This window comes from Tachyglossus aculeatus, chromosome 19 (assembly GCF_015852505.1).
Source record: "Tachyglossus aculeatus isolate mTacAcu1 chromosome 19, mTacAcu1.pri, whole genome shotgun sequence".
Taxonomy (NCBI): Eukaryota; Metazoa; Chordata; class Mammalia; order Monotremata; family Tachyglossidae; genus Tachyglossus; species Tachyglossus aculeatus.
The window spans coordinates 195,713-220,201 of record NC_052084.1 but is presented as its reverse complement, the minus strand read 5'-3'; the positions used below and the strand labels follow the sequence as shown (position 1 = coordinate 220,201).

The window sequence follows — 24,489 nt, the reverse complement described above, 5'->3', positions numbered from 1 at the left end:
TAGATGTTGCCAATTTGTACTTCCCAAGCGCTTAGTACAGTGCTCTGCACATCGTAAGCGCTCAATAAATACGATTGATGATGATGATGATGATGATGATGATGATGATGATGATGATGATGATGATGATGATGATGATGATGATGCCGGCTTTACCTCAGCGCGGAGCGCCGCGCTTAGCGGAGAACTTCGGCCGGTGCCCGCCAGGGGGCGACGTGATTGGCGCCGGCCGGCTGGCCGGAAGTGGAGCCTTTTTCCCGGCGAGCACCGCGCCGGTTGGCCATGGTGGCGGAAGGCCAGGCCTTGCCCCTCCTCTTGCTCCTGCCCCTCGTCCCCTGCCCGCTGACGGGATGGAAAAAAGCAGGATGAACTTGCCCAAGGGGCCCGACACCCTCTGCTTCGACAAGGACGAGTTCATGAAGGTGCCTCGGGGGGCGGGGAGGGTATTGATTGAGCGCCCATTGTGTGCAGAGCACTGGACTAAGCGCTTGGGGAGTCCAAGCTGGCAACATCTAGAGACAGTCCCTACCCAACAGTGGGCTCACAATCAATCAATCGTATTTATTGAGCGCTTACTGTGTGCAGAGCACTGGACTAAGCGCTTGGGGAGTACAAGCTGGCAACAGATAGAGACAGTCCCTACCCAACAGTGGGCTCACAATCAATCAGTCAATCGTATTTATTTAGCGCTTACTGTGTGCAGAGCACTGGACTAAGCGCCTGGGGAGTACAAGCTGGCAACAGATAGAGACAGTCCCTACCCAACTGTGGGCTCACAATCAATCAGTCAGTCGTATTTATTGAGCGCTTACTGTGTGCGGAGCACTGGACTAAGCGCTTGGGGAGTACAAGCTGGCAACATCTAGAGACAGTTCGTACCCAACTGTGGGCTCACAATCAATCAGTCAATCATATTTATTGAGCGCTTACTGTGTGCAGAGCACTGGAGTAAGCGCTTGGGGAGTCCAAGCTGGCAACATCTAGAGACAGTCCCTACCCAACAGTGGGCTCACAATCAATCAGTCAATCGTATTTATTGAGCGCCTACTGTGTGCAGAGCACCGGACTAAGCGCTTGGGGAGTACAAGCTGGCAACAGATAGAGACAGTCCCTACCCAACAGTGGGCTCACAATCAATCAGTCAATCGTATTTATTGAGCGCTTACTGTGTGCGGAGCACTGGACTAATCGCTTGGGGAGTCCAAGCTGGCAACATCTGGAGACAGTCCCTACCCAACAGTGGGCTCACAATCAATCAGTCAATCGTATTTATTGAGCGCCTACTGTGTGCAGAGCACCGGACTAAGCGCTTGGGGAGTACAAGCTGGCAACATCTAGAGACAGTCCCTACCCAACAGTGGGCTCACAATCAATCAATCAATCAATCGTATTTATTGAGCGCTTACTGTGTGCAGAGCACTGGACTAAGCGCTTGGGGAGTACAAGCTGGCAACATCTAGAGACAGTCCCTACCCAACAGCGGGCTCACAGTCTAGAGCGGGGAGACAGAGAACAAAACCAAAGGTACTGACAAAATAAAATAACTAAAATAGATAGATACAAGTAAAATAAATAGAGTAATAAATATGTACAAACCTATATACATATATACAGGTGCTCGTCCCCCTCTCCATCCCCCCAATCTTACCTCCTTCCCTTTTTTTTTTTTTGGATGGCATTTATTAAGCGCTTACTATGTGCAAAGCACTGTTCTAAGCGCTGGGAAGGATACAAGGTGATCAGGTTGTCCCTCGTGGGGCTCACAGTCTTAAACCCCATTTTGCAGATGAGGGAACTGAGGCACAGAGAAGTGAAGTGACTTGCCCAAAGTCACACAGCTGACAACTGGCAGAGCTGGGATTTGAACCCAGGATCTCTGACTCCAAAGCCCGGGCTCTTTCCCTTCCCCACAGCACCTGTATACATGTATATATGTTTGTACATATTTATTACTCTATTTATTTATTTTACTTGTACCTATCTATTCTACTTATTTTATTTTGTTAGTATGTTTGGTTTTGTTGTCTGTCTCCCCCTTCTAGACTGTGAGCCCACTGTTGGGTAGGGACTGTCTCTATATGTTGCCAACTTGTACTTCCCAAGCGCTTAGTACAGTGCTCTGCACACAGTAAGCGCTCAATAAATGCGATTGATTGATTGCTGTGGGGAAGGGAAGGAGGTAAGGTGGGGGGATGAAGAGGGGGACGAGGGGCCCGCCAGGGCCGGCAGCCCACCCGGCTGTCATGCCTCTCCCTCAGTGCTTCAGCCCTCGTCAGCTCTTAATAAATAATGTTGTTGATGATGCTGGCATTTGTTAAGCAATTACTTCTCCAGAGAAGCAGCCTGGCTCAGTGGAAAGAGCCCGGGCTTTGGAGTCAGAGGTCATGGGTTCAAATCCCGACGCTGCCACTTGTCAGCTGTGTGACTTTGGGCAAGTCACCTCACTTCTCTGGGCCTCAGTTCCCTCATCTGGAAAATTTGTACTTCCCAAACGCTCAGTACAGTGCTCTGCACACAGTAAACACTCAATAAATGCGATTGAATGAATGAATGAATGAAAATGGGATGAAGACTGTGAGCCCCCCGTGGGATAACCTGATCACCTTGTAACCTCCCCAGCACTTAGAACAGTGCTTTGCACATAGTAAGCGCTTAATAAATGCCATTATTATTATTATTATTATTATTATGTGCCAAGCACTGTTCTAAGCTCTGGGGTAGATGCAGCCTCTCCCCCCATCTTACCTCCTTCCCACCATCTTACCTCCTTCCCTTCCCCACAGCACCTGTATATGTGTATATATGTTTGTACATATTTATTACTCTATTTTACTTGTACATATCTATTCTATTTTATTTTGTTAGTATGTTTGGTTTTGTTCTCTGTCTCCCCCTTTTATACTGTGAGCCCACTGTTGGGTAGGGACTGTCTCTATATGTTACCAACTTGTACTTCCCAAGCGCTTAGTACAGTGCTCTGCACACAGTAAGCGCTCAATAAATACGATTGATTGATCGATTGACTAGTCCATGGCCTACATGGGGCTCACAGCATTAATCCCTGTTTGACAGATGAGGCAACTGAGGCACAGAGAAGTGAAACGACCTGCCCAAGGTCACACAGCCAACAAGTTCACTTCACCCGGTCCACCCTTAGGGTCAGATTCGCTCTCAAGACTTGGGGGGGAACCAAGAAAGCAACTCCTGCCACAGCTGCCGTGGCCAGAGCCTGCTCCCCTAATAATAACAGGAACAACTCTTATTGAGAAGCAGCGGGGCTCAGTGGCAAGAGCACGGGTTTAGGAGTCAGAGTTCTAATCCCGGCCCTGCCACTTGTCAGCTGTGTGACAGGGCAAGTCACTTCACTTTTCTGTGCCTCAGTTACCTCATCTGTAAAATGGGGATTAAGATTGTGAGCCCCATATGGGACAACCTAATTACCTTGTACCTACCCCAGTGCTTAGAAAAGTGCTTGGTACGTAGTAAGCGCTTATCAAATACCGTTATTATTATTATTATTATTATTATATTTATTATATATTATATATTATTATATAATAATATTATATATTATTATTATTAAGTGGATTTCTGACCCCCCCAGGCCCATGCTCTATCCACTAGGCCCCGCTGCTTCTCAATAAGAGTTGTTCCTGTTATTATTAGGGGAACAAGCTCTGGCAGTGGCAGCTGTGGCAGGAGTTGCTTTCCTGGTTAATAATGATGGCATTTATTAAGCACTTACTATGTGCAAAGCACTGTTCTGAGCGCTGGGGAGGTTACAAGGTGATCAGGTTATCCCATGGGGGGCTCACAGTCTTAATGCCCATTTTACAGATGAGGTAACTGAGGCACAGAGAAGTTATGTGACTTGCCCAAAGTCACACAGTTGACAATTGGTGGGGTCGGGATTTGAACCCATGACCTCTGACTCCAAAGCCCCTGCTCTTTCCACTGAGCCACGCTGCTTCTCTGAAAGCAGCCCCCAGTCTTGAAAGCGAATTTGACCGTAAGGGTGGACTGGGTGAAGTGATGCAGCAGGAGAAGCAGTGTGGCCTAGTGGTTAGGGCACGGGCCTGAGAGTCAGAAGAACTTGGGTCTTAATCCCGGCTCCACCACTTGTCTGCTGTGTGACCTTGGGCAAGTCACTTGACTTCTCTGGGCCTCAGTTACCTCATCTGTAAAATGAGGATCGAGAGTGCAAGCCCTATGTGGGACAGGGACTGTGTCCAACTCGATTTGCTTGTATCCACCCCATCATCATCATCATCAATCGTATTTATTGAGCGCTTACTATGGGCAGAGCACTGTACTAAGCGCTTGGGAAGTACAAATTGGCAACATATAGAGACAGTCCCTACCCAACAGTGGGCGCTCAGTCTAAAAGGGGGAGACAGAGAACAAAACCAAACATACTAACAAAGTAAAATAGAATAAATATGTACAAGTAAAATAAATAAATAAATAAATAGAGTAATAAATATGTACAAACATATATACATATATAGAGGTGCTGTGGGGAAGGGAAGGAGGTAAGATGCGGGGGATGGAGAGAGGGACGAGGGGGAGTGCTCAGCCCTTAGTAAGTGCTTAACGAAAGCCACAATTATTATCCTTATGCCCGACTTGGGTCCAGTGCCACCTCCAAACCTGGAGCATGACCACAGAACCGAACCTGGCGTGGGGCCGTGAGGAGGCGGCCACCACACCGCCCCAGTGCCGAAGGCGTTCAGTGCGTTCAGGTTGGTTCAGGTCTGTGGGCCCGGGGCAGACGAGGAGATGTCACCGAGGGCGACAAGGGGGCCGACGGACCGAGTCCGATGATGATGATGGTATTTGTTAAGTGCTTATTATGTGTCAAGCACTGTTCTAAGTGCCGCTGTTGGGTAGGGACCGTCTCTATATGCTGCCAACTTGTACTTCCCAAGCGCTTAGTACAGTGCTGTGCACTCAGTAAGCGCTCAATAACTACGATTGAATGAATGAATGAAATGCCAGGGTAGATATAGCCTTGTACCCTTTAATCAGGCCACACTGCCTACTTATTAACGGTATTTATTGAACGTGTACTATGAGCACAGCGCTGTGCTAAGCATTCTGTCTGCTCCCATGGGGCTGGCCAGAGAAGGTGGGGCGGGGCCGTCATCTGGAGGGCAGGGTTCTGAGTGGGCACTGCCCTTGGCACCTCCCTGGAGAGAAAAATTCTCAGCGGTCCCCCTCCGACACTCTTCCACCCCCACCCGCGTTTTCTGGAGCTGCTTGGATTCGGCTGTTGCTCACCCCATCTCCCCTCGTTGGGTTTCCAGGACGACTTCGATGTGGATCACTTCGTGTCCGACTGCAGGAGGAGGGTGCAGCTGGAAGAGCTCCGGAACGACCTGGAGCTCTATTACAGGCTTCTCAAGACGGCCATGGTGGAGCTCATCAACAAGGACTACGCCGACTTCGTCAACCTCTCCACCAATCTGGTGAGCGCGGTCCCCCCTCCCCGGCCCCTGTTCCCGGGACTCCTGTTTCTGATCTGGTTGGAGAGACTTAATCTGAAAACTTGGGCTGAAGAGGGACCCAGTTAGCCTGGATCTCAAACGTGTGGGGGTATGTGAGTGTGCGCGCACTCTACCTGTGGCTGCTTGTTCCGCTGGCTCAGATCGGGTGACTCCCAGCCGACCCAGAGCCAATTCTGGTGATCCTGGGGGTCTCTGCGGGCCATTACCCTCAGGACAAGACGCAGGGCTTCACCGTAGCACCGCGGCAGAACTAAGGGACCGGTGCCGTGACAAAGTCGTGACTCCCTCCAAGTTCTGGGGGTGAAGCATTCGGGGGCAGGGGCTGCCATCCATTAGAAAGGCAAGAAGCTGCCAATCAGAACCGTGATTTGGGTGAGGGTTTCTCTCCTTAAGATGTTTCATCTCCAGCCTACCATTCCTCCCCCAACTCCTTAAGCGAGCTGTGTACACCTGCTATCTCAAGTCGTCTCCTCCAAGTCTCTCCTTGACTCCTTCCAGTCTGGCTTCCATCCTCTTCATTCCACAGAAACCACTCTCTCAAAGGTCACCAGTGATCTCCTTGCCAAATCCAGTGGCCTCGACTTCATTCTAATGCTCCTCGACCTCACGGCCATACCCTGTCCTCCCCTTGATTTTCCCATCACCGAAGACAGCACCGTCATCCTTCCCGTCTCACAAGCTTATAATCTGGGGCTTATCCTTGACTCTTCTCTCTCATTCAACCCATGTATTCAATCTGTCACTAAATCCTGTCAGTTCAACATATGTATATATGTTTGTACATATTACTCTATTTATTTTACTTGTACATATCTATTCTATTTATTTTATTTTGTTAGTATGTTTGGTTTTGTTCTCTGTCTCCCCCTTTTAGACTGTGAGCCCACTGTTGGGTAGGGACTGTCTCTAGATGTTGCCAACTTTTACTTCCCAAGCGCTTAGTACAGTGCTCTGCACACAGTACACGCTCAATAAATACAATTGATTGATTGATTGATTCTTCCTTAACATTGCTAAAATCTGCATCCAAACTGCTGCGACATTAATCCAAGCCCTTATCCTATCCTGCCTTAATTACCGTATCGGCCTCCTCGCTGACCTCCTTGCTTCCAGTCTCTCCCCACTCCAGTCTGTCCATACTTCACTCTGCTGCCCAGATCATTTTTCTACAAAACGTTCAGGCCACTTTTCGCCACTCCTCAAGAACCTCCAGTGGTTGCCCATCCATCTCCACATCAATCAGAAACTCCGTACCGTCAGCTTTAAAGTACTCAGTCACGTTGCCCCCTCCTACCTCACCTAGCTACTCCCCTATTACAGCCCAGCCTGCACACTTCGCTCTTCTGATGCCAACCTACTCACTGTATCTCGATCTCGTCTATCTCGTGGCCGACCTCTCACCCTCCTCCTGCTTCTGGCCAGAAGCAGGGAGGGGAGGGAGCCACGGAACAGGCAGGGTGGGAATGTAGTGGGGCATAGGAGAGCCCCGGGCCGGATCCTCAGCCCTAACCCACACGTGTCCCCGTTCTAGGTTGGCATGGACAAAGCCCTGAACCAGCTGTCTGTGCCTCTGGGCCAGTTACGAGAAGAGGTTCTGGTACGTCCCAAACATCGCGCGGCGATCCGTTCCGCTTGGCTAACGCGGCCCTCCTTCCGGAGCCATTGGGCTCGGGGCAGTGGCTGCCATTTCAGCTCCCAGAAACGGGGTCTGGACGTCCGTGAATCAGTCCTGCCCCAGCTTCTGGCCAGGGACTGATGGCTGTTCGGGGTCCCCCAGGGAATAGGCATCCCAGAGCAACAACCACCCACGACTGTCCCACTGCCATCCCTCAGCCTGATCGTGTTAAGTTTCCGCAGACCCCGAGATCAGACGTCCCTCTGAGGTGGTTTTAAAGTGGCGTGGTTGGGGACTTCAGAACGTTATGGGGCAGGCAGGGTATCTCTTTATTATACTGTTGAACTCTCCCAAGTGCTTAATACAGTGCTCTGCACACAGTAAGTGCTCACTAAGTACGACTGAATGAACGAAATCCATATCAATAGAGATTTCAGTTCGTCGGTAATGTGTAATGAGCACCTACTGGGGGTAGAGCATTGTTCTGAGGACTTGGGAGAGCACGACAGAGTTAATAGACATGATCCCTGTCCTCAAGGGGCTTATGATCCAGCACGGGGGAGACACAGCAAGAAAGTTAGAGCCATCGCTCAAAGTTTAAATGCTTCATGTCATGTCACGAACCGTCACTTTTCTGGCCTTTTTTAAGAGTCTCAAGTCATCAGTCAGTGAAGGAATTCGGGCAATCGACGAACAACTGTCCAAACAAGACGACATCAGGAGGAAAAAGGTAAAGCAAGCAAATCAGGATGAAACACCTCTGGTGGAAACCATTTGAGTGCATCCTGCCAGAGGAGTATCAGCAGGGAAATGCTGGGGGGCTGTTTTGGGGCTTTTTGGCTTGGGTTTGCCTTGGGTACCCAAAGCGAGCGTGAACAGCAGCATTGTTGGGAGAAATCCGGTGGTGATTGCCCCCTTGGATCCCTACCTCGTGGTTAGGGTGGGCCATAGAACACTCCCCACACCTTTCCACCCCTTAGTCTCTTCCAGTGACCCAGTATGGATCATCCAGCCCCCCTACTCTCCCCTCTCCCTCCTTGATCTCCCCCAGTGACCCAGCCCGGACTACTCAACACTCCTGACTCTCCTTATATAATCTCCAGCTTTCCTCCTGGGAACCAATTATGGACTGCTTGTCCACGATTTTATCCAAACCTCTGGTGCCCCCGATATTTTTGGCTGCACAGCTTCTTGTGGTGGTAAATTCCATGTCTTTTATCAGCCGGTTGGCCACAGGGTTTCCTTGGTTTGTTCGGAACCTCCCACCCTGCCCATCTGCCGAGTGCCCGCCGTCCTGCTGCTGGGGGGCCTGGGGAGCAGCAGTGACGTACATGCTCGATCCACAGCCATCGGGGGTTTGCGTCCAGCCGTCCAGGTCCGCTCCGCCCATGTCTTTCGGCGTGACTTTCAGAAAGCTTTTTGTGACCCTGAAAATGTCATTTCCGGCATTTGGGCGGTCACTCCTCATTTAAAAATTCGGTGGTAGAGAAATAGATTTGACGGGTGAACGGATGTTTATATTAAGCCTTTGAGTCCTTAAAATTTCATCTTCAGAGGATAAAGCTAAAAATATATTTTAAAGAAGGGAAGTGCAGGTTGAATTTTAATCAGGGGAGAGTCCGACTAGGCTGGAAAATCCAGCGTGCCGGCTTGTTTGAGAGCCATTAGTGCTTGAGACGGAGATGTCTTCCGGAGTCAGAGATCACTTACTTTTTTCAAGTTTTGGTTGCGAGCCCTGAGGTCTGAGGCCCTCGTTCTGGGCTCCGGACCCCCGGAGCCAGTGTCCTACAGGTAGGGATGGGGAAGATCCCGAGGTGCTTCCATGGTCGCCTTGGCTCCTTTCAGATGTGTGTCCTGAGACTCATCCAGGTCATACGGTCAGTTGAGAAGATTGAAAAGATCCTACACTCTCAGAGCCCTAGCCAGTCATCCTCGCTGGAAGGAAGCAGGTGAGCTCCTGGAGTTGGACCCTTCCCGTGAACACCATGGGACCTTTGGCGGTGCGGGCCTGGGCCGTCCCCAGACCGGGCTCTCGCGGCTGACGGGGGTCTTCAACCCGAGATGTGGAAGGGTGGGAAGGGGGCCCTTTGGGGCTTGCTCACGGTGACCCCCTGCGCTGCGAGGGCTGAGGGTTGGCGTCTGTCTGGCTGACTGGTCCCAGGTCAGTACAGTGCTCTGCACATAGTAAGCGCTCAATAAATACGATTGATGATGATGTGCTGTTTCTCTACATCCAGGCTCGCTCTCGGTCCGAGCGTTGGACTTCTCCTTCCTGCCCTGCTGGGGCATCGTGGTCAGCGAGGCTGGCCGGCCTCTTGTGGAAACCTGCCTTTCCTCAGTCACAGTTGCCAATTTGTACTTCCCAAGCGCTTAGTACAGTGCTCTGCACACTGTAAGCGCTCAATAAATACGATTGATGATGATGATGATAGGCCACCTGTGGGCGGGATCTGGTTCCAGATCCCCCTGCCCAATCTATCAGTCTTGTCCCTGGCCACAGTGGCGAGTCTGAGATAGTGCCTGGAGGATAGTCAGTCAGGCGATCGTATTTATTGAGCGCTTACTGAGTGCAGAGCACTGTGCTAAGCACTTGGGAGAGTACAAGATAACAATGTAACGGTCATTCCCTGGAAGGAATTCCTCTCCAGTAGATGGCTTGCCCAGTGTCGTGACTGTGAGCGCGCCTTGCTGGCCCCCGTGACTGTGAGCGGTCCTCACCGGCCCCCGTGGCCATGAGGCATCCTCTGTGGCCATGAGCCATCCTTGCCAGCCCCCGTGGCTATGAGCCATCCTCAACAGTCCCTTTGGCTTTGAACAGTCCTGGCTGGCCCATTTGCCTATGAGCGGTCTTTCCTGGTCCCCACGGCGTGGGGTCAACTCCTCATCCAGCCCAGGCCAGGAGAGCAGGCTCTCGGCCGGTCCTGGTTCTTACCGCCCATTGTGCCCGCTGCCCCGTGACACCATAATTAGTGACCGCGGGGTTGTTATTTTCAGGCTAACCCACCGGTCCGCTGGTGATTTGACATCAGTCTGGACTCCGTGCGAAAGCTAAGTGAAAAACCCCAAGGCTTCAAACTGGCACTGTTGAACTTGATGATGAGGAAACCATAGCAACAGTTACTTGGCGGGATTGTGTGACCCTCTTTTACTTCTTTGATACTTTCCGAATCACCTGGAACAGTCCTCTGTACCCAGTAGGCCCCCAGTCCAGCTCTCTGCAAACAGTAGGCATCAATACGGTGCCCTGCGTGCTTAGGCGCCCGGAACGGAGCCCCGCAAAGCAGTAGCAGCTCAATAAGTACAAATGATGTGATGATAATTGTTATTTCTTTTGTAGCCCGCTTTTGACAGGACAGATTTTAGAGAGAATTGCTACCGAATTTAACCAGTTGCAGTTTCATGCGGTGCAGAGCAAGGGCATGCCTCTTTTGGACAAAGTGAGACCGGTAAGAGGGATTTTCAAGTTTTGGTGAGCAATTTTCTCAGTCCCGTTCCAGATGGGCCCCAAAGCGACCCCGCCGAGGGTTGGGGTTGGAGTGTCTTCCCACAAGGGCGGCTGCACCTGTTTCTTCCGCCGCTGCCGCCCCCCTCGAGAGGCAGCATGGAAGCACTGAAATAGAGCCGTTGGCCACCGGCTGGCTGTGGACGGTGGCCGCTTGGCTTCTCAGGGAGCGGTGCCCCCAGCCGGCTAACTGAGGCTCTCTGGAAACCCAGCTGGCTACCTCGCTCCTCCTCTGTCCATCTCCATCGGTTTTGTCACCAGAACCACTTCCTGATTAGGAACAGAGCTGCATGTAAAGCTTGAGCCGTGTTGGAAGTAGAGTGCTCCCCTCGCTCCACCTCCCCGCCCCCCACTGCCATCCCCGTACCCCTTCTCTCGCTGCCAGGGGGCTCTGGGGTCCCAGCTGGCTGCTCTCTCCCCCCACCACTGTCCCAGGGGACGGTTGGGGTCCCAGCTGTGTTGCTCTGTCCGCGCACCCCTGCAGCGGATCGCTGGGATCACGGCCATGCTGCAGCAGTCCCTGGAAGGTCTCCTCCTGGAGGGCCTCCAGACCTCCAACGTCGACATCATCCGCCACTGCCTGCGGACGTATGCCACCATCGACAAGACGCGCGACGCCGAGGCGCTGGTGGGCCAGGTGCTGGTCAAGCCGTATATCGATGAGGTGAGCACAGCCGCCTTCGCGGGCAGCCCCTCAGGCAGGTGGCCCGCGGGCCCCCGGGGCTCCGCGGCTGAATCTGCGGGGTGGCTCTGGGCCGCGGGTGGGAAGTAGGCCCGGGTGGACGCCCCTCCCTGAGGCTGGCCCCGGCCCCGTGGGGCCTCGACCCCTCCCAGTGTGGCTGGACGCGCTCACCCTCCTGACCCAATGGGCCCTCGGGGAGTCGGGATCTCGTGACCCCAGGGACTGGGGCGTGTTCCCGGCACGTGGCCGACCCGGGTTCCATGGGGCAGTGGTGGTCCGCTCCTCTCCACAGCGTCATGGGCCACCAAACCAGGGAGAGTTTATCCATTTTGTTTTTGGTCCCCAGATAGCTCTCCCTTCTGATTGCAGGGTGGTGGGCTCACCCTCCCCACCTCCCTCTGTCTCACCCTCTCTCCTCCGTTCCGCCTCACTCCCCATCTTCCCGGCAGGTCATCGTGGAGTCACTGGTCCAGGCCCACCCTAAGGGCCTGCAGGCCATGTACAGCAAGCTCCTGGAGTTTGTGCCCCATCACTGCCGCCTGCTCCGGGAGGTCACGGGCGGCACCAGCTCCAGGTGACTAGCCCTCCTTAGCCGGCTCTCTCTGAGCTCCAGACGGGTTCACCCCGGCTCCCGCTGAACCGCCTTCCCTGTTTGAATCTGCCAAACACCGCCCCTTTCCCCCTCCTTCACCGCCTCCTAAAAAAACAGCTCTTCCTGGAGGCCTTCCCTGATTGACCCCCCCCACTCGCCCATTCATTCATTCAATTGTATTTATTGAGCACCTACTGTATGCAGAGCACTGTACTAAGCGCTTGGAAAGTACGATTTGGCAACAGATAGACAATCCCTACCCAACAACGGGCTCACAGCCCTCCCTCAGCCACCCTTAATCCATCAATCGATTGTGTTGACTGAGGACATGCTGCGTGCAGAGACCTGGACTGGGCCCTCAGAGGAGAAGGAGAGGGTTGGGGAGAGAAAGAGAAATAACAGTAGTGTTAGCGAACGCGATCCCTGCCCTCAAGGAGCTTATAGTCCAGCAGGGGCGACAGATGCCGAAATAATTCCAGGTAGGAGGAAGCAAAAAACTCTAAATATGTGGACGGTAGTTCTTCAGGGGTTGTGAATGCCGAGAGGTCAGTGATGCAGAAGTGTTGAAGTAGCAGTTTGTAGGGGGTTCGAGAGTCGGGGCAAGAGAGATTGTCCAGGGAAAGCCTCCCGGAGGAGTGGGATATCGGGACAGGGCGGTCAGCGGGGGACAGAGCTGCTGCCCGCTCCTGCTGTGGTCTGATGTTATCGCCTCCATCCCTTTTTATCACTCGGCACGTCTTCTCCCAGCGAGAGAGGAAACAGCGTTCCCGGCTACGACTTCCTGGTGAATTCGGTCTGGCCAGAAATAGTGCGTGGCCTGGAAGAGAGGTTGCCGTGGCTCTTCAACCCGGGAAACCCGGATTCGTTCCACGAGGTGAGGTTGGCCGTTCCGGCGATCTGATTTTCTGGGTGTGGAGGCCAAGGATTGCCAGCGTGGTGTCCTTGTCCTGAAACGGGTGGAGCCTTCGGGCCCGCAGCAAAACGCGTATACTCACACGTGCAGCTCTGCAGCTGCCACAGGGCCACCCGGCAGTGGGGCAGGCACAAGACCCCGGAAATCTCGAGGCCGCCTAAATTGAAGCCCCAAGTTCTGAATGGCAGGTCCTGGGTTGCAGCCGGTGACAGGACGGAACCTGGGAGGAAATGGGGACTGGCCCCGGGATCGGAGTGTAGAACAGGCCGGCTCGGCCAGCCGGATTGAACCCAGAGCTGGAGGGTCGAGGGAGCTGATCCGGCCGCAAGGGACCCGGAGCGAGGGAGGGTACAGGGAGGCGCGGTCGCGTCGGCTCCCCGGCATGCAGAGCAGCCCGGGCAGGAGGTGTCAGGGATCAGCTGGCAGGGCCAGTCGACCTCCCTAAGTAACTGGACAATCGCCTCTCCCTTTTCCCTACCGACTCGGTCCTCGGGCCTCCCGGTCCCGGGTGTAAGAGTCGAGTCCATCCACGTTCTGAACCGGTCCCCACGGGGACGGCGCCGGGGGTGGGAGGGCTCGCAAAGGCGGAGTATCCGATGACCACTTCGCGTTCGCTGTTCCCAGAGATACACCGTCAGCATGGACTTCGTGAGGAGATTTGAACGTCAGTGTGGGTCTCAGGCCAGTGTGAAGAGACTGAGAGCCCATTCTTCCTACCACAGTTTTAACAATAAGTGGAACCTGCCAGTATATTTTCAGATAAGGTCAGTGCTTCACTGCTTCTTCTCCTTGGCACAGAGAGAGAATTGAAATGTTGCTCGGGCACTGTTAGCCGCTCAGGCAGGATGTGGGAGTCCTGGTCCCTGATCTGTGTTGGCATTCCAAGAACAGCCTGTATATATGTATATATGTTTGTACATATTTGTTACTCTATTTATTTATTTATTTATTTTACTTGTACATATCTTTTCTATTTATTTTATTTTGTTAGTACGTTTGGTTTTGTTCTCTGTCTCCCCTTTTAGACTGTGAGCCCACTGTTGGGTAGGGACTGTCTCTATATGTTGCCAACGTGTACTTCCCAAGCGCTTAGTACAGTGCTCTGCACACAGTAAGCGCTCAATAAATACGATTGATGAGGATGATGATAACAGCCCCATTGTGGTCAGTGTCACCTGTTGTGAGTAGAGCCCACCTTCTGTGGGCAGAGTGCTGTACTGGGCACCTACTGCGAGCAGAGAGCTGGACTGGGCGACCACTGTCCTGAGCACCTACTGTGGGCACAGCTCTGTACTGGTTGGGCTCTGTACTGGTTGCCTACTAAGAGCAGAGAGCTGGACTGGATACCTGCTGTGGGCAGAGCACTGTGCTAGGGGTGAGGGTGGGCTAATTGGAAGGTAGAACTCTCGGAGAAATTCTGGAAGGAAAATGAGGCTGCAGACCCTCTGGGCGACGTAGGGCTTTGTTCGAGGCTGAAGCTTTCCAAAGCCCCTTTAGTTAGTAGTCATTTCCAGGGCTTCTCACAGACAACTCAGTCGGGGAGACTTGTCCCAGGGCTTGGGGGAGAACCTACGAGCTTCTCTGGGCTTTTTTCTTCTGCCTGGGGGGCTTAAAGCCTTCACGTGTCCGGACGGACAGAGAGAGCGCAATAGTAGCAGTTGGGAAATTTGGATTATAAGTGCATCATTGAAGGCTGGATTTTGCCCTTGAGAGAGGAATTGCATTTCTGAGAATGAAGTGACGAGACATCCCTTTCCCACCCTGAGATCCTCCCACTCCCATGTTTTCATGGAATCCATTTAGTGCTCCCTGGGTGCCAAGCCCTGGGGTGGGTGCCAGGGGCTCGCTGGGTCACGGTCCCGTCCCCCGTGGGGCTCAGTGGTTCAGAGCTCTCAGGCCCCAGCCTGTGAAGGACTCTGTTTGATTCCTGGGACCGAGGAGGGCGGGGGAGTTTCCGAGAAGACAGGCGCCTGTCATTTAGAGACATTGAGCGGGCCAGGACTATGATCCGTGGCGATGGGGCGGGGGGAGGAGGGTTCCTGTAAATACGGCCAGGCCGGTCCCTGGCCTCACGTGGCAGCCCGAAGGCCATGGAAAGTAAACACAGGCCTGGCCTACTCGTCCACTCCCAGGGAACACACCTAAAAGCATTTCGTTTGGTTCCCCATCCTCCTCCTGGAGTTTGCCTGGGAGGCTGTGGTGTCTGCTTACTGGACCCTTCCAAATGCTTTGTACAGTGCTCTGCATACAGTAAGCTCCCAATAAACACGACTGATTGATCGACTGACTGATTGGTATCCAGGTGGGGGAGGAGGCTGGGGTAAGAAGAGACTTGTTGCGGTGTTGTGGGGGTGGGGGAACTGCAGTCGGAGAATCCCTGCTCGGGTGGGGGTGGGAGGGCTGGGGCTGGAGATTCTCCGTGGGAGTTTGCTTTGATGTGTACGGGCCTCTCTCACCTCAAGGATCCAGTTTCCTCCTGTGGAGGTCATGACTTGAGGGGCAGTCTGGATGCCACCATCCTCTCTTCTCTCCCCCACCCCACCCCCAGACACTCACGTAGTCACACACCCACACACTCACACACATGGGCACACTGTCACTCCCACACACCACGAGATAGAATTTCCAGAGAGACCCCCCAGACCATGGCTTTTCCTTCAGGAGGATGGGGCCTGCAGACTCCTACCCGAATGCCAAGGCAGGCCTCAGTCTAGGGGCAGGGCAGGTGCCCTTAGGTCAACGTAGGGCAAGTAATGCCAGTGGAGAGCGTGGGCAGCCTCCAGGAGGGCCACTCCCAGGGGAGAATGGGAAGGACAGTGGGCAAGTGGGAGGGACGGCAGGTACCCCTACAGCACTTACATACATGCTTTAAATTATATATTGTAAATTATTTATTTATTCGTGTTAACGTCTGTTTCCCCTTCTAGACTGTAGGCTCGTTATGGACAGGGAATGTCACTTATACTATTATATAATATAGTATTATGTTATACTAATATAAGTATATTATGCTTATAATGTACTCTGTTATATTATACTCTCCCAAGAGTTTAGTACAGTGCTCTGCATATAGTAAGCGCTCAATAAATGTGGTTGGTTGATTGATTGGCAAAAGAGTCCAGGAGTTGCCGTCCGCCCCGGAGCCGGCGTTGGAGCCCCCGGGACCATTTGCAGCCAAACGAGGTGTGGCCTTTTTTCTTGTACTTCTCAGGTTCAGAGAAATCGCTGCAGGCTTAGAGAGGGCCCTGAGCGACGGGCTGGAAGAGGCCCCGGGTAAGTCCCCAGGGGAACGGTATTACCCGGGACCGACCGGGTCAGGTGCTTCCATCAGAGGAAGCTTCTCCATTTCAGCAAGGGCTTTTTCCCACCTTTGTGTCCCTCCACCAGCGAGATCGGGGGCGGTCCGGGACAGCCAGGCCGGGCGGTGGTTGTGGGTGGCCCAGGTGACACCTCCACTGTTGCTGTCTTGGTGGGGCAGAGTGCCAAGCGAGGGAGCGCTGCCTGCCTGCCTGTCTCCATGCCGGCCTGCCTGCAGGCCTATGTGGGCAGTGGGCAGACCTGCCGGGTACCGGTCCTGGGATCGATGTGAGGGTTCCTCTGCCACCCCAGTGGGCTGTACCTCTGGGAGGAGTCTGGGAGCATCCCCCGGCCTGGGGTGGGCCTGGGACCATCCTGCAGACGCTGATGGTGCGGGGTAGTTGTAGTAATAATGATCATGGTATTTGTTGTTAAGCGTTTAGTATGTGCCAGGCACTGTACTAAGCCCTGGGGTAGATCGAAGGTAGTCAGGTTGGACACAATTCCTGTCCCACATAGGGCTCCCAGTCTTGATCCCCATTTTACAGATGAGGAAACTAAGGCACAGAGAAGTTAAGTGACTTGCCCAAGGTCACAGAGCAGACAAGTGGTGGAGCTGGAATTAGAACCTAGGTCCTTCTGACTCCCAAGCCCACGCCGCTTCTCTAGGGATCACCTTCTAGGCTCTCGAGTTGTATTCAGCCTCTTGGGAGGTGCTTCCCGACTCCCGAGCCCCGTCCCGGCCCCCAACGCTGGGGAAGGGACCCCGGGGCGCCGTCTGATAGACATTCTGCTTTGGAACGGCAGGAACTGGAGGTGGACAGTCTGGGCAGATTTCTTTCCGTCGACCCCACAGACATAGCTAGCCAGACAAGCTACTCCGTCCCCGCCTGAGGGAAGCGTACCCCCGGAGTAGCCGGAAGCTTTCCCGACATTGCGTTGTCCGTCCCGGGGATCTCCCCCTCCTCCCTGTCCCCTACAGGACTGTGCTTCTCCCAGGAATTGTAGATGCAGTGGGGAGGGGGGAGAAGCGGAGTCCCACAGCCCCCGGAGCCTTGGTAAACGGGAGTTGGGGTCTGTGAGGAATTGTCCGGCCCAGATGAGATGGGAGGGTGTGGCTGGCGGGTGAGGGGTAGCGGTCGGTTGCCGCGGTGCCGGCCGCATCAGCTATCTGTTGTGGATCCCGTTCCTAGCTGGGAGTTCCTACTGCCTTCTGGCCACTCAGGTGACCTGGGCCAGCGTGACGAGATGCTGGTCGGACGAACTGTTTCTGCCGCTGCTGGCTCCCCGCCTGTGGAAGCTCACCTTGCAGATCCTGGCCCGGTTCGCCACGTTCGTGAAGGAGGTGAGGCCACCTAATAATAATAGTGATGGCATTTTGTTAAGCGCTTACTTTGTGCAAAGCACTGTTCTAAGCGCTGGGAGGGGGCTACAAGGTGATCAGGTTGTCCCACGTGGGGCTCCCAGTCTTAATCCCCATTTTACAGATGAGGTGACTGAGGCTCAGAGAAGTTAAGTGACTTGCCCATAGTCACACAGCTGACAAGTGGCGGAGCCGGGATTAGAACCCATGACCTCTGACTCCCAAGCCCGGGCTCTTTCTACTGAGCCACGCTGCTTCACCTAGGCCAGAAGCCTCGACCCAGAGTCGCACCCGGGGCCAGCTTGAGCGTCTCCCTGAGCCTGAGGGAGGGGAGCCGCGGGGGCAAGCGTCCGGTGGCGGGGGGGCCCCGGCCGGCCTCATGACTTCCCGGTTGTTGCCCTCTGGTGTGAAACTCCTCGCTCAGCGTGTTCTTCCCCCAGTCAGATTACTAGTGTGGGATCGGCCGTTTCCCCTTGCTGAGGGCCGAGCTTGTTCACCTACTCCTGCCCCGACCCCTGAAGCACAAACTGCTGTGCCACCTGCGGGGCCCATCCCTCTGACCCTCCACCCCCTGTCTTTTTCCAAGCCATTGTCAGCAAAAGACCTTGACCGTTCCCCTTCTGCTGAACCGACCAAAATTCCCAAGCGGGAATTGGCTCAGCCTCCGGTGTCCCCAAACAGAAGGACCCCCGGTTATGGGGGCATGGGGTGGGAGTGGCTGGAGGTAAGGGGGATGGGGCACATGCTCACTGTTTGCCAGTGCCTTCCAGCTTCCTTTGGGCCTCCCCCGGGGACTGGTTAATTGATCGATTAGTGGCTTCGGCCATACCACCCAGCCCGGACGGCACAGGCACCCCGGGGCGTGAGCTGAAAAACAGCCTTCACCGGCCCGCCCCTCCCTCCAGCAGCTGCTCTCTGCTTAGGGCCACCTTTGTGGCACGTCACGGGTGCGGTCAGAGGTCCTCGAGGTGGAGTGTCAGTCAGTCCCGTTTCCTCCGCCCAGCTGTCCCTCCGGCCTGCTCCCGGCGAGAACACTAAGGACGGCAAGAAGGTCGCGGGGGCCCCCGGGAAGGATGGAGTTTCCCCAGGCCCAGCTGCCGGAGAGGAGCCAGGAAGTTGCTCTTCTTCTGAAACACCCCCACCCGCACCTTCCATCTCTGGCCCCCAGCTGGTGTTCGTCGTGGCTGATGTGGACAGACTGCAGGGGCAGGTGGGCAATGTCCAGGGTGGGCCCTGTCCTGGGTAGGAGGAAGTCAGAATGGCTGCTGCCAGCCGAGCATCCCACCCCAGTCTGGGAGAAGCCGGGTTGGAGCCAGCCCAAGCCTGAACTGGATGGCGGGGCGGGATGGGAGCTGGGGAGGAAATCTGTCCCCTCAGTCCCATGGGTGGGTACCAGGGTGGCTGGGCGAGGGCCTGAGTAAGTCCAAGGGGAAGTGCCGTTCTGGGGATGGTGGGACTTGGCGGGATTCGGGCTGTGGTAACTGCTCCAGAAGTCCTTAGTGGAGGAGGTGGGGTGTAAGGAGGGCTTTGAAGGTGGGGAGAGTGAGCTGCAGTGTATTGGATTTGAGAGGCTGTCACAGGGAGCTGCCCCCTCCTCTGTTTGGAGGCCCAGCACCACTGTGCCACCTGTACTGTGTCATCCTGGGCCCGGCTTTCTGCCAGGGTGGTGCGGGGGGTGATACCCAGTGAGCCAATGAGCAGATGGGGCCTGCCCCCATGGCTGGGTGTTGATATTTGAAACTCTCACCATTAAATTCGTCCCTTTCCCTGGCCTGGAGACAGGGCACCAGGCTGTTCCTGTGCTGGCAGGTGTGCACCCAGGGCAAAACCCACCAACGGGTGAGCCCACTGTTGGGTAGGGACTGTCTCTATATGTTGCCAACTTGTACTTCCCAAGCGCTTAGTGCAGTGCTCTGTACACAGTAAGCGCTCAATAAATACGATTGATTGATTGGGTGCCACAGCTGACCAATGCAAATTTGCAGCCCACTCTCGAGTGCTGATTCCCAATCCCTCTCTCTCTCTATCAGCTCCCTGGGCTCCTGGAAGTTATCCAACCAAAGCTGGAAGTGATCGGCTTCAAGAACGTCTCCTGCCTGTCAGGTGAGACCGAGTTCTGTAAACACATTGCCCTGATTCCTACCGGGAAGTGAACTTTCATGGCCCCAGGAGGTTGTAAAAGGGGTGGGTTTCTGCTGCAGTGAATCCATGAGCACTTAGTGAGCACCTCCTGGGGGCAGAGCACTGGGCTGGGCACCCGCTGTGGGCAGGGCATCAAGCCGCGCGCCTCCTGAGCTTCCTAGAGCGAAAGACGTTGTGGTCACAGTAGATCAGGTCCTCCCCGGCTGCCCCGGCATTGCCAGAGCCGTGCGGGTCGGACCCAGGGGGTTCCGGGGGACTGGTGGGCCGGAGCCGTCCGAGCTGAGCGTCCATCTCTGCAGCCGCCCTGGAGGACTCGCGCGCGTCCCTGTCCGAGTGCCTCCCGCCCCTGAGCCGCAGGGTCGTCCAGGGCCTGAGCGAGGCCTGCTTCGGCTGCCTGAAGAGCGCCCTGGAAGTGCCCCGGCTCTACAGGAGGACCAACAAGGTCAGCATCCGCCAGACCCGGGATCCTTTCCTTCCTCAAGTTCCCCGTGGAGCTGGAGGTGCAGGTCCGGGGCACAGCCCGGGGACTCCGGGGGGTCGGATTTGGGACACGTCATTCAGTCGCTTGGTTTTGAGCACCTCCCTTGTGTCCCTCCCTCGGCCCACCCGGCTCTAGGAAGTGCCGTCCAGAGCCTCTCCCTACGTGGACGGCGCGCTGAAGCCTTTCCACCAGCTGCAGCAGGACCACCAGGACACGCTGCCACCGGCCCTGGCCCGCCAGTGGCTGGAAGAGGCCCTCTCTGAGAGCGCGCGCAGGTGAGTGGAGAACCCGCCCGGGCGCTCCCTGACACACGCGGCCCCGTTGGTGCGGGGCGGGATGCTGGGGACCAGCCATCCTAGGACTGCTATCCTGTCGTTTTAAAAACTTTGAAAGAGTAACGTTTCAGGGCTGGCGAGGCTCCCGATGGCCCATTTCATTCATTCATTCATTCAATCAATCGTATTTATTGAGCACTTACTGTGTGCAGAGCACTGTACTAAGCGCTTGGGAAGTACAAGTTGGCAACATATAGAGACGGTGCCTTCCTGGGGGCCAGGAACAATTTAAGCCAAATCAGGGGGGCCTGGGTCAGAAGCCTCGGAGAGGCACGCCAGTGTCACGGCCCACGGGTATACGCGTGTGGGTGGTATGTGTACATGGATGGTATGTGAGTGGTTGTGGGCGTGCCCGAGTGTGCATGGCTATAGTTCTGTGCTCAGTTAAGTCCAGTTGAGAGAAAGCTTCCCCACTTCCCTAAGAGTGATAGTAGGAGTAGTAGTAGTATTTACTACTTTATTCAGAGCACTGGGTAAAAATACACAAGTGAAAATTAGGCACAGTCCCTGGCAGTAATAATAGTAGTGAAATTGATTAAACTTGTTCTATGCCCAGAGCACTGAAGCAGCGTGGCTTAGTGGATAGAGCACAGGCCTAGGAATCAGAAGGCCTGGGTTCTAATACCGGCTCTGCCACGTGTCTGCTGTGTGACCCTGGGCAAGTCACTTCACTTCTCTGTGCCTCAGTTGCCTCATCTGGGAAAAGGGGATTGGGAGTGTGAGCCCCATGTGGGACAGGGACTGTGTCCGACCTGATTGACTTGTCTCTACTGCAGCACTTAGAGTAGTGCTCGGTACATAGTGAGCGCTTAACAAATACTATTACTATTGCTGCTGTTGTGATTATTACTAAGCATTGGGAAAAAGTAAACAGGTGAAAATTAGACCTGGGCCCACACTACGAATGGTATTGATTCATTCGTTCAATTGTATGTATTGAGCGCTTACTGTGTGCATAGCACTGTACTAAGCGCTTGGGAAGTACAAGTTGGCAGCATATAGAGACGGTCCCTACCCAACAGCAGCTCACAGTCTAGAAGGGGGAGACAGACAACAAAACAAAACATATTAACAAAATAAAATAAATAGAACAAGTATGTACAAGTAAAATAAATAACTAGAGTAATAAATATATACATACATATAGACAGGTGCTGTGGGGAGGGGAAGGAGGTAAAGCGGAAGGATGGGGAAGGGGAAGAAGGGGAGAGGAAGGAGGGTGCTCAATCTGGGAAGGCCTTCTGGAGGAGGTGAGCTCTCAGTAGGGCTTTGAAGGGAGGAAACAAAACCATTCCCACTCTGCAACGGGCCCAGCTGTTCCATCTGTTCCATCAGACAAGCAGCGTGGCTCCAAGAGAAGCAGCGTGGCTCCGTGGAAAGAGCCCGGGCTTTGGAGTCCGAGGTCATGGGTTCGAATCCCGACTCCACCGCAAGTCTGCTGTGTGACCTTGGGCAAGTCACTTAACTTCTCTGAGCCTCAGTGACCTCACCTGTAAAAATGGGGATTAAGACTGTGAGCCCCACGTGGGACAACTTGATCACACTGTATCCCCCCCCAGCGCTTAGAACAGTGCTTTGCCCATAGTAAGTGCATAACAAATGCCATCATCATCATCATCATCTCCAAGGGTGCCAAGCGTAGGCAGGAAACTAATAGTCCTGGTGCCTGTTAGGCGCTTTCAGCTTGAGTGTAGAACCAGTTCTCGTCATATGGCGCTAATTCTTTGTGTTTGGCTAGCTCGACTGTGTCCACCCATTCGGGGACCTTTTGAGCAAGGGCCACGTAGGGGCCCCAGAATTCCAGGCGGATGCTGGGGCCCCGGGCACACACAGTCTCGCCGCCTCCCCCATCACTGCCGCTCTCCCTCCGAAGGTACATCGAAACCGTGTCGGATGTACTGAGCTCCGTCAAGAAGATGGAAGAGAGCCTGAAGCGGCTGAAACAGGCCAGGAAGGCGGCCGCCGTGACCCCGGCCGGCTCCAGCGGAGGCATGAGTGACGATGACAAGATCCGGCTGCAGCTGGCGCTGGATGTGGAGCACTTTGTGGAGCAGGTGCGTACCCGCCTGCTGCTGCCCCTTCCCCCGCCCCCTGGGTTTCCCGTAATGGCCCCCTGGGCTCTGAGGAGTTTCTGTGGATCGCAGAGGGTTGGAAGAGGGGCCCAGCACAAGCAGGTGGACGTAGTTATCTACAGTGGGTGATGATGATGGCATTTATTAAGTGCTTACTATGTGCAAAGCACTGTTCTAAGTGCTGGTTGTTGTCGGCGGCTTCTTTCTGCACACGCATGAGTGTGTGTGTGTGTGTATGTGGGTGGGTGTGAAGGGGCAGGAGGCTGTATCTAAACATACATGGTAGGATAAATATGCCCAGGTTGTGTGTGTAGCCGTTTCTCTGTGTGTATGTATGTGCGCTTCTCTGTTGGGGAATGCCTTTAGGCAGGGGAGACTGGAGTCACCGTCGGCCAAAAGAAGGGAGAGGCTGTTCCCCCGAAGAGGAACGTAGGGTGGAAAACAGGGTGTGGTGAGAACGAGGCCTGGTGGGAAGAAGAAGAGTGGGTGAAAGAGTGAAAAGGCCAGCGAGTTAGGGGAGAGCCAGGTGAGACCGAGTCGCAAAGAGCAAGATTGGAGTGCATTTCCAGGGGAAGGGGTTGGTCCATAGTGACGGGGCAGCTGTGAGGTGGAGGGGGATCGGGGTAGGGTAGAGTTTGCTAAATTTGACAAGGAGGAGGTCTTTGGCGACTTCGGAGACTGTGGTCTCGGGAGTGATGGGGCCGAAAGCTGGATTGGAGAGGGTCAAGGCGAAGAGGGAGGCAGCATAGACCCACTTGAAGAGTTTGGACAGGAAGGAGAGCAGGGAGACAGAGCAGCAGCCGCAGCCGCGAGTTCCCTCCAGCTCCCGGGCCTCTCCCCCCCGGGGGCCCCCAGTTGGCCTCCTGCCAGCTGGGGTCTGGCTCCTGGCCAGGCAAGGGAGTTGGGCATCTTTTTGGAGAGGAGGCACCAGCCGTATGTCTGCCATAGGCTGCGCCTCATCTCGGCCACGCGTCGGGCCGAAGAGGCAGGATTGGCCACCTCTGCCTCCGCCATCCCCCTGTGTGACCGACCTGTCGTACGTCTTTTAGGTGCAAGGGATGGGCCTGCAGACGAACAACATCGACGGCTTTTCGGCTCTCATAGAGCTTGCGGCGGCTGCGAAGGAGCAGGCCACGGCCGAGCAGCCGTGACAATCCTGGCCTAACCCCGAGGCGGAAGGGCCAGGGGGTTCTGGGCCACCAGACACGGTGAGCCCTGGCCCTCCTCAGCATCGGGTGGCAACTGAGGGCTTCCATGGGCTAGTCTGGCAGCAGGGGCCATCCGGAAGTGGGGGAGTTTGGGCCCCTAAATGAACACTGCGGGTGTCTGCCTGCTGCCGGGGGGAGCTTTGGGAAACTTCTGCTCTGGGCCACCAGACCAGTCATTTTCTCTTTCTGGTAAAGCTTAGTGTGAGAAGAGCTGATCTCTGAGTTATCATTGGAGTGGGCAGGCACGGATGCCATGACGGTCCCAGCCCCAACTTAAAACCTTCATGAACCGTTGTCCCGTTTTGACTCCTCGGTCCCATCTCTACTCCACCACTACCGAGTCTTCCCTCTATCCTTGACTCTTCCCCCCCAGGACCCAGCACGGACCGTGCAACAACCCTGACTCTCCCCGAGTGACCTAGCAGGGACCGTCCAACCCACTGACTCTCCCTTCTCCATCCCTGACTCTCCTTCATTAAGCTGGCAGGGACCATCCAACCCCCCTGATCGGTTCTCAGTAACCTGCGTGGACCGGCCAACCCCCTGCCTCCCCTTTCCATCCCTGACTGTCCCTCTTGAGACTGAATAATGTGCCACTGGACCCCCGATTTCTATGCTTCTGGCACACAGCTTTGTTCTGCCCCGACGTTGGCACGCGCCAATGAGAGGTGTTCACCCCAAGATCCACCAGCCTAGGAAGCCCCCGCTGAGGTTTATTTTAGACCTTTCTCTCCTCACACTGTTACCTACAGCAAAACTGCCCCTTGTGCAGTCCCAGCA

General features: G+C 54.7%; 1 protein-coding gene across 1 annotated transcript; it reads left to right on the top strand.

The window, feature by feature from the left end:
- The first annotated feature begins 269 nt into the window (after nucleotides 1-269).
- On the top strand, nucleotides 270-23,919 carry COG2 (component of oligomeric golgi complex 2). The gene is made up of 18 exons (XM_038761366.1): nucleotides 270-422; nucleotides 5,307-5,468; nucleotides 7,039-7,104; nucleotides 7,772-7,852; nucleotides 8,968-9,071; nucleotides 10,460-10,568; nucleotides 11,109-11,288; nucleotides 11,756-11,880; nucleotides 12,646-12,772; nucleotides 13,436-13,575; nucleotides 16,023-16,084; nucleotides 17,302-17,453; nucleotides 18,475-18,681; nucleotides 19,502-19,574; nucleotides 19,913-20,055; nucleotides 20,230-20,369; nucleotides 22,303-22,483; nucleotides 23,551-23,919. The coding sequence occupies exons 1-18, from the start codon at nucleotides 351-353 to the stop codon at nucleotides 23,650-23,652; spliced, it is 2,226 nt and encodes a 741-aa protein (XP_038617294.1). The 5' UTR covers nucleotides 270-350; the 3' UTR covers nucleotides 23,653-23,919.
- Nucleotides 23,920-24,489: the final 570 nt, after the last annotated feature.

What these genes read in the sequence shown, in the direction of transcription:
- COG2 (XM_038761366.1), top strand. Translation starts at nt 351, where the DNA reads ATGGAAAAAAGCAGGATGAACTTGCCCAAGGGGCCCGACACCCTCTGC. An exon ending in ACGGGCGGCACCAGCTCCAG is followed by an intron (nt 11,881 to 12,645) that starts GTGACTAGCCCT and finishes GTCTTCTCCCAG; the next exon opens with CGAGAGAGGAAACAGCGTTC. An exon ending in CGGGCTGGAAGAGGCCCCGG is followed by an intron (nt 16,085 to 17,301) that starts GTAAGTCCCCAG and finishes TCCCGTTCCTAG; the next exon opens with CTGGGAGTTCCTACTGCCTT.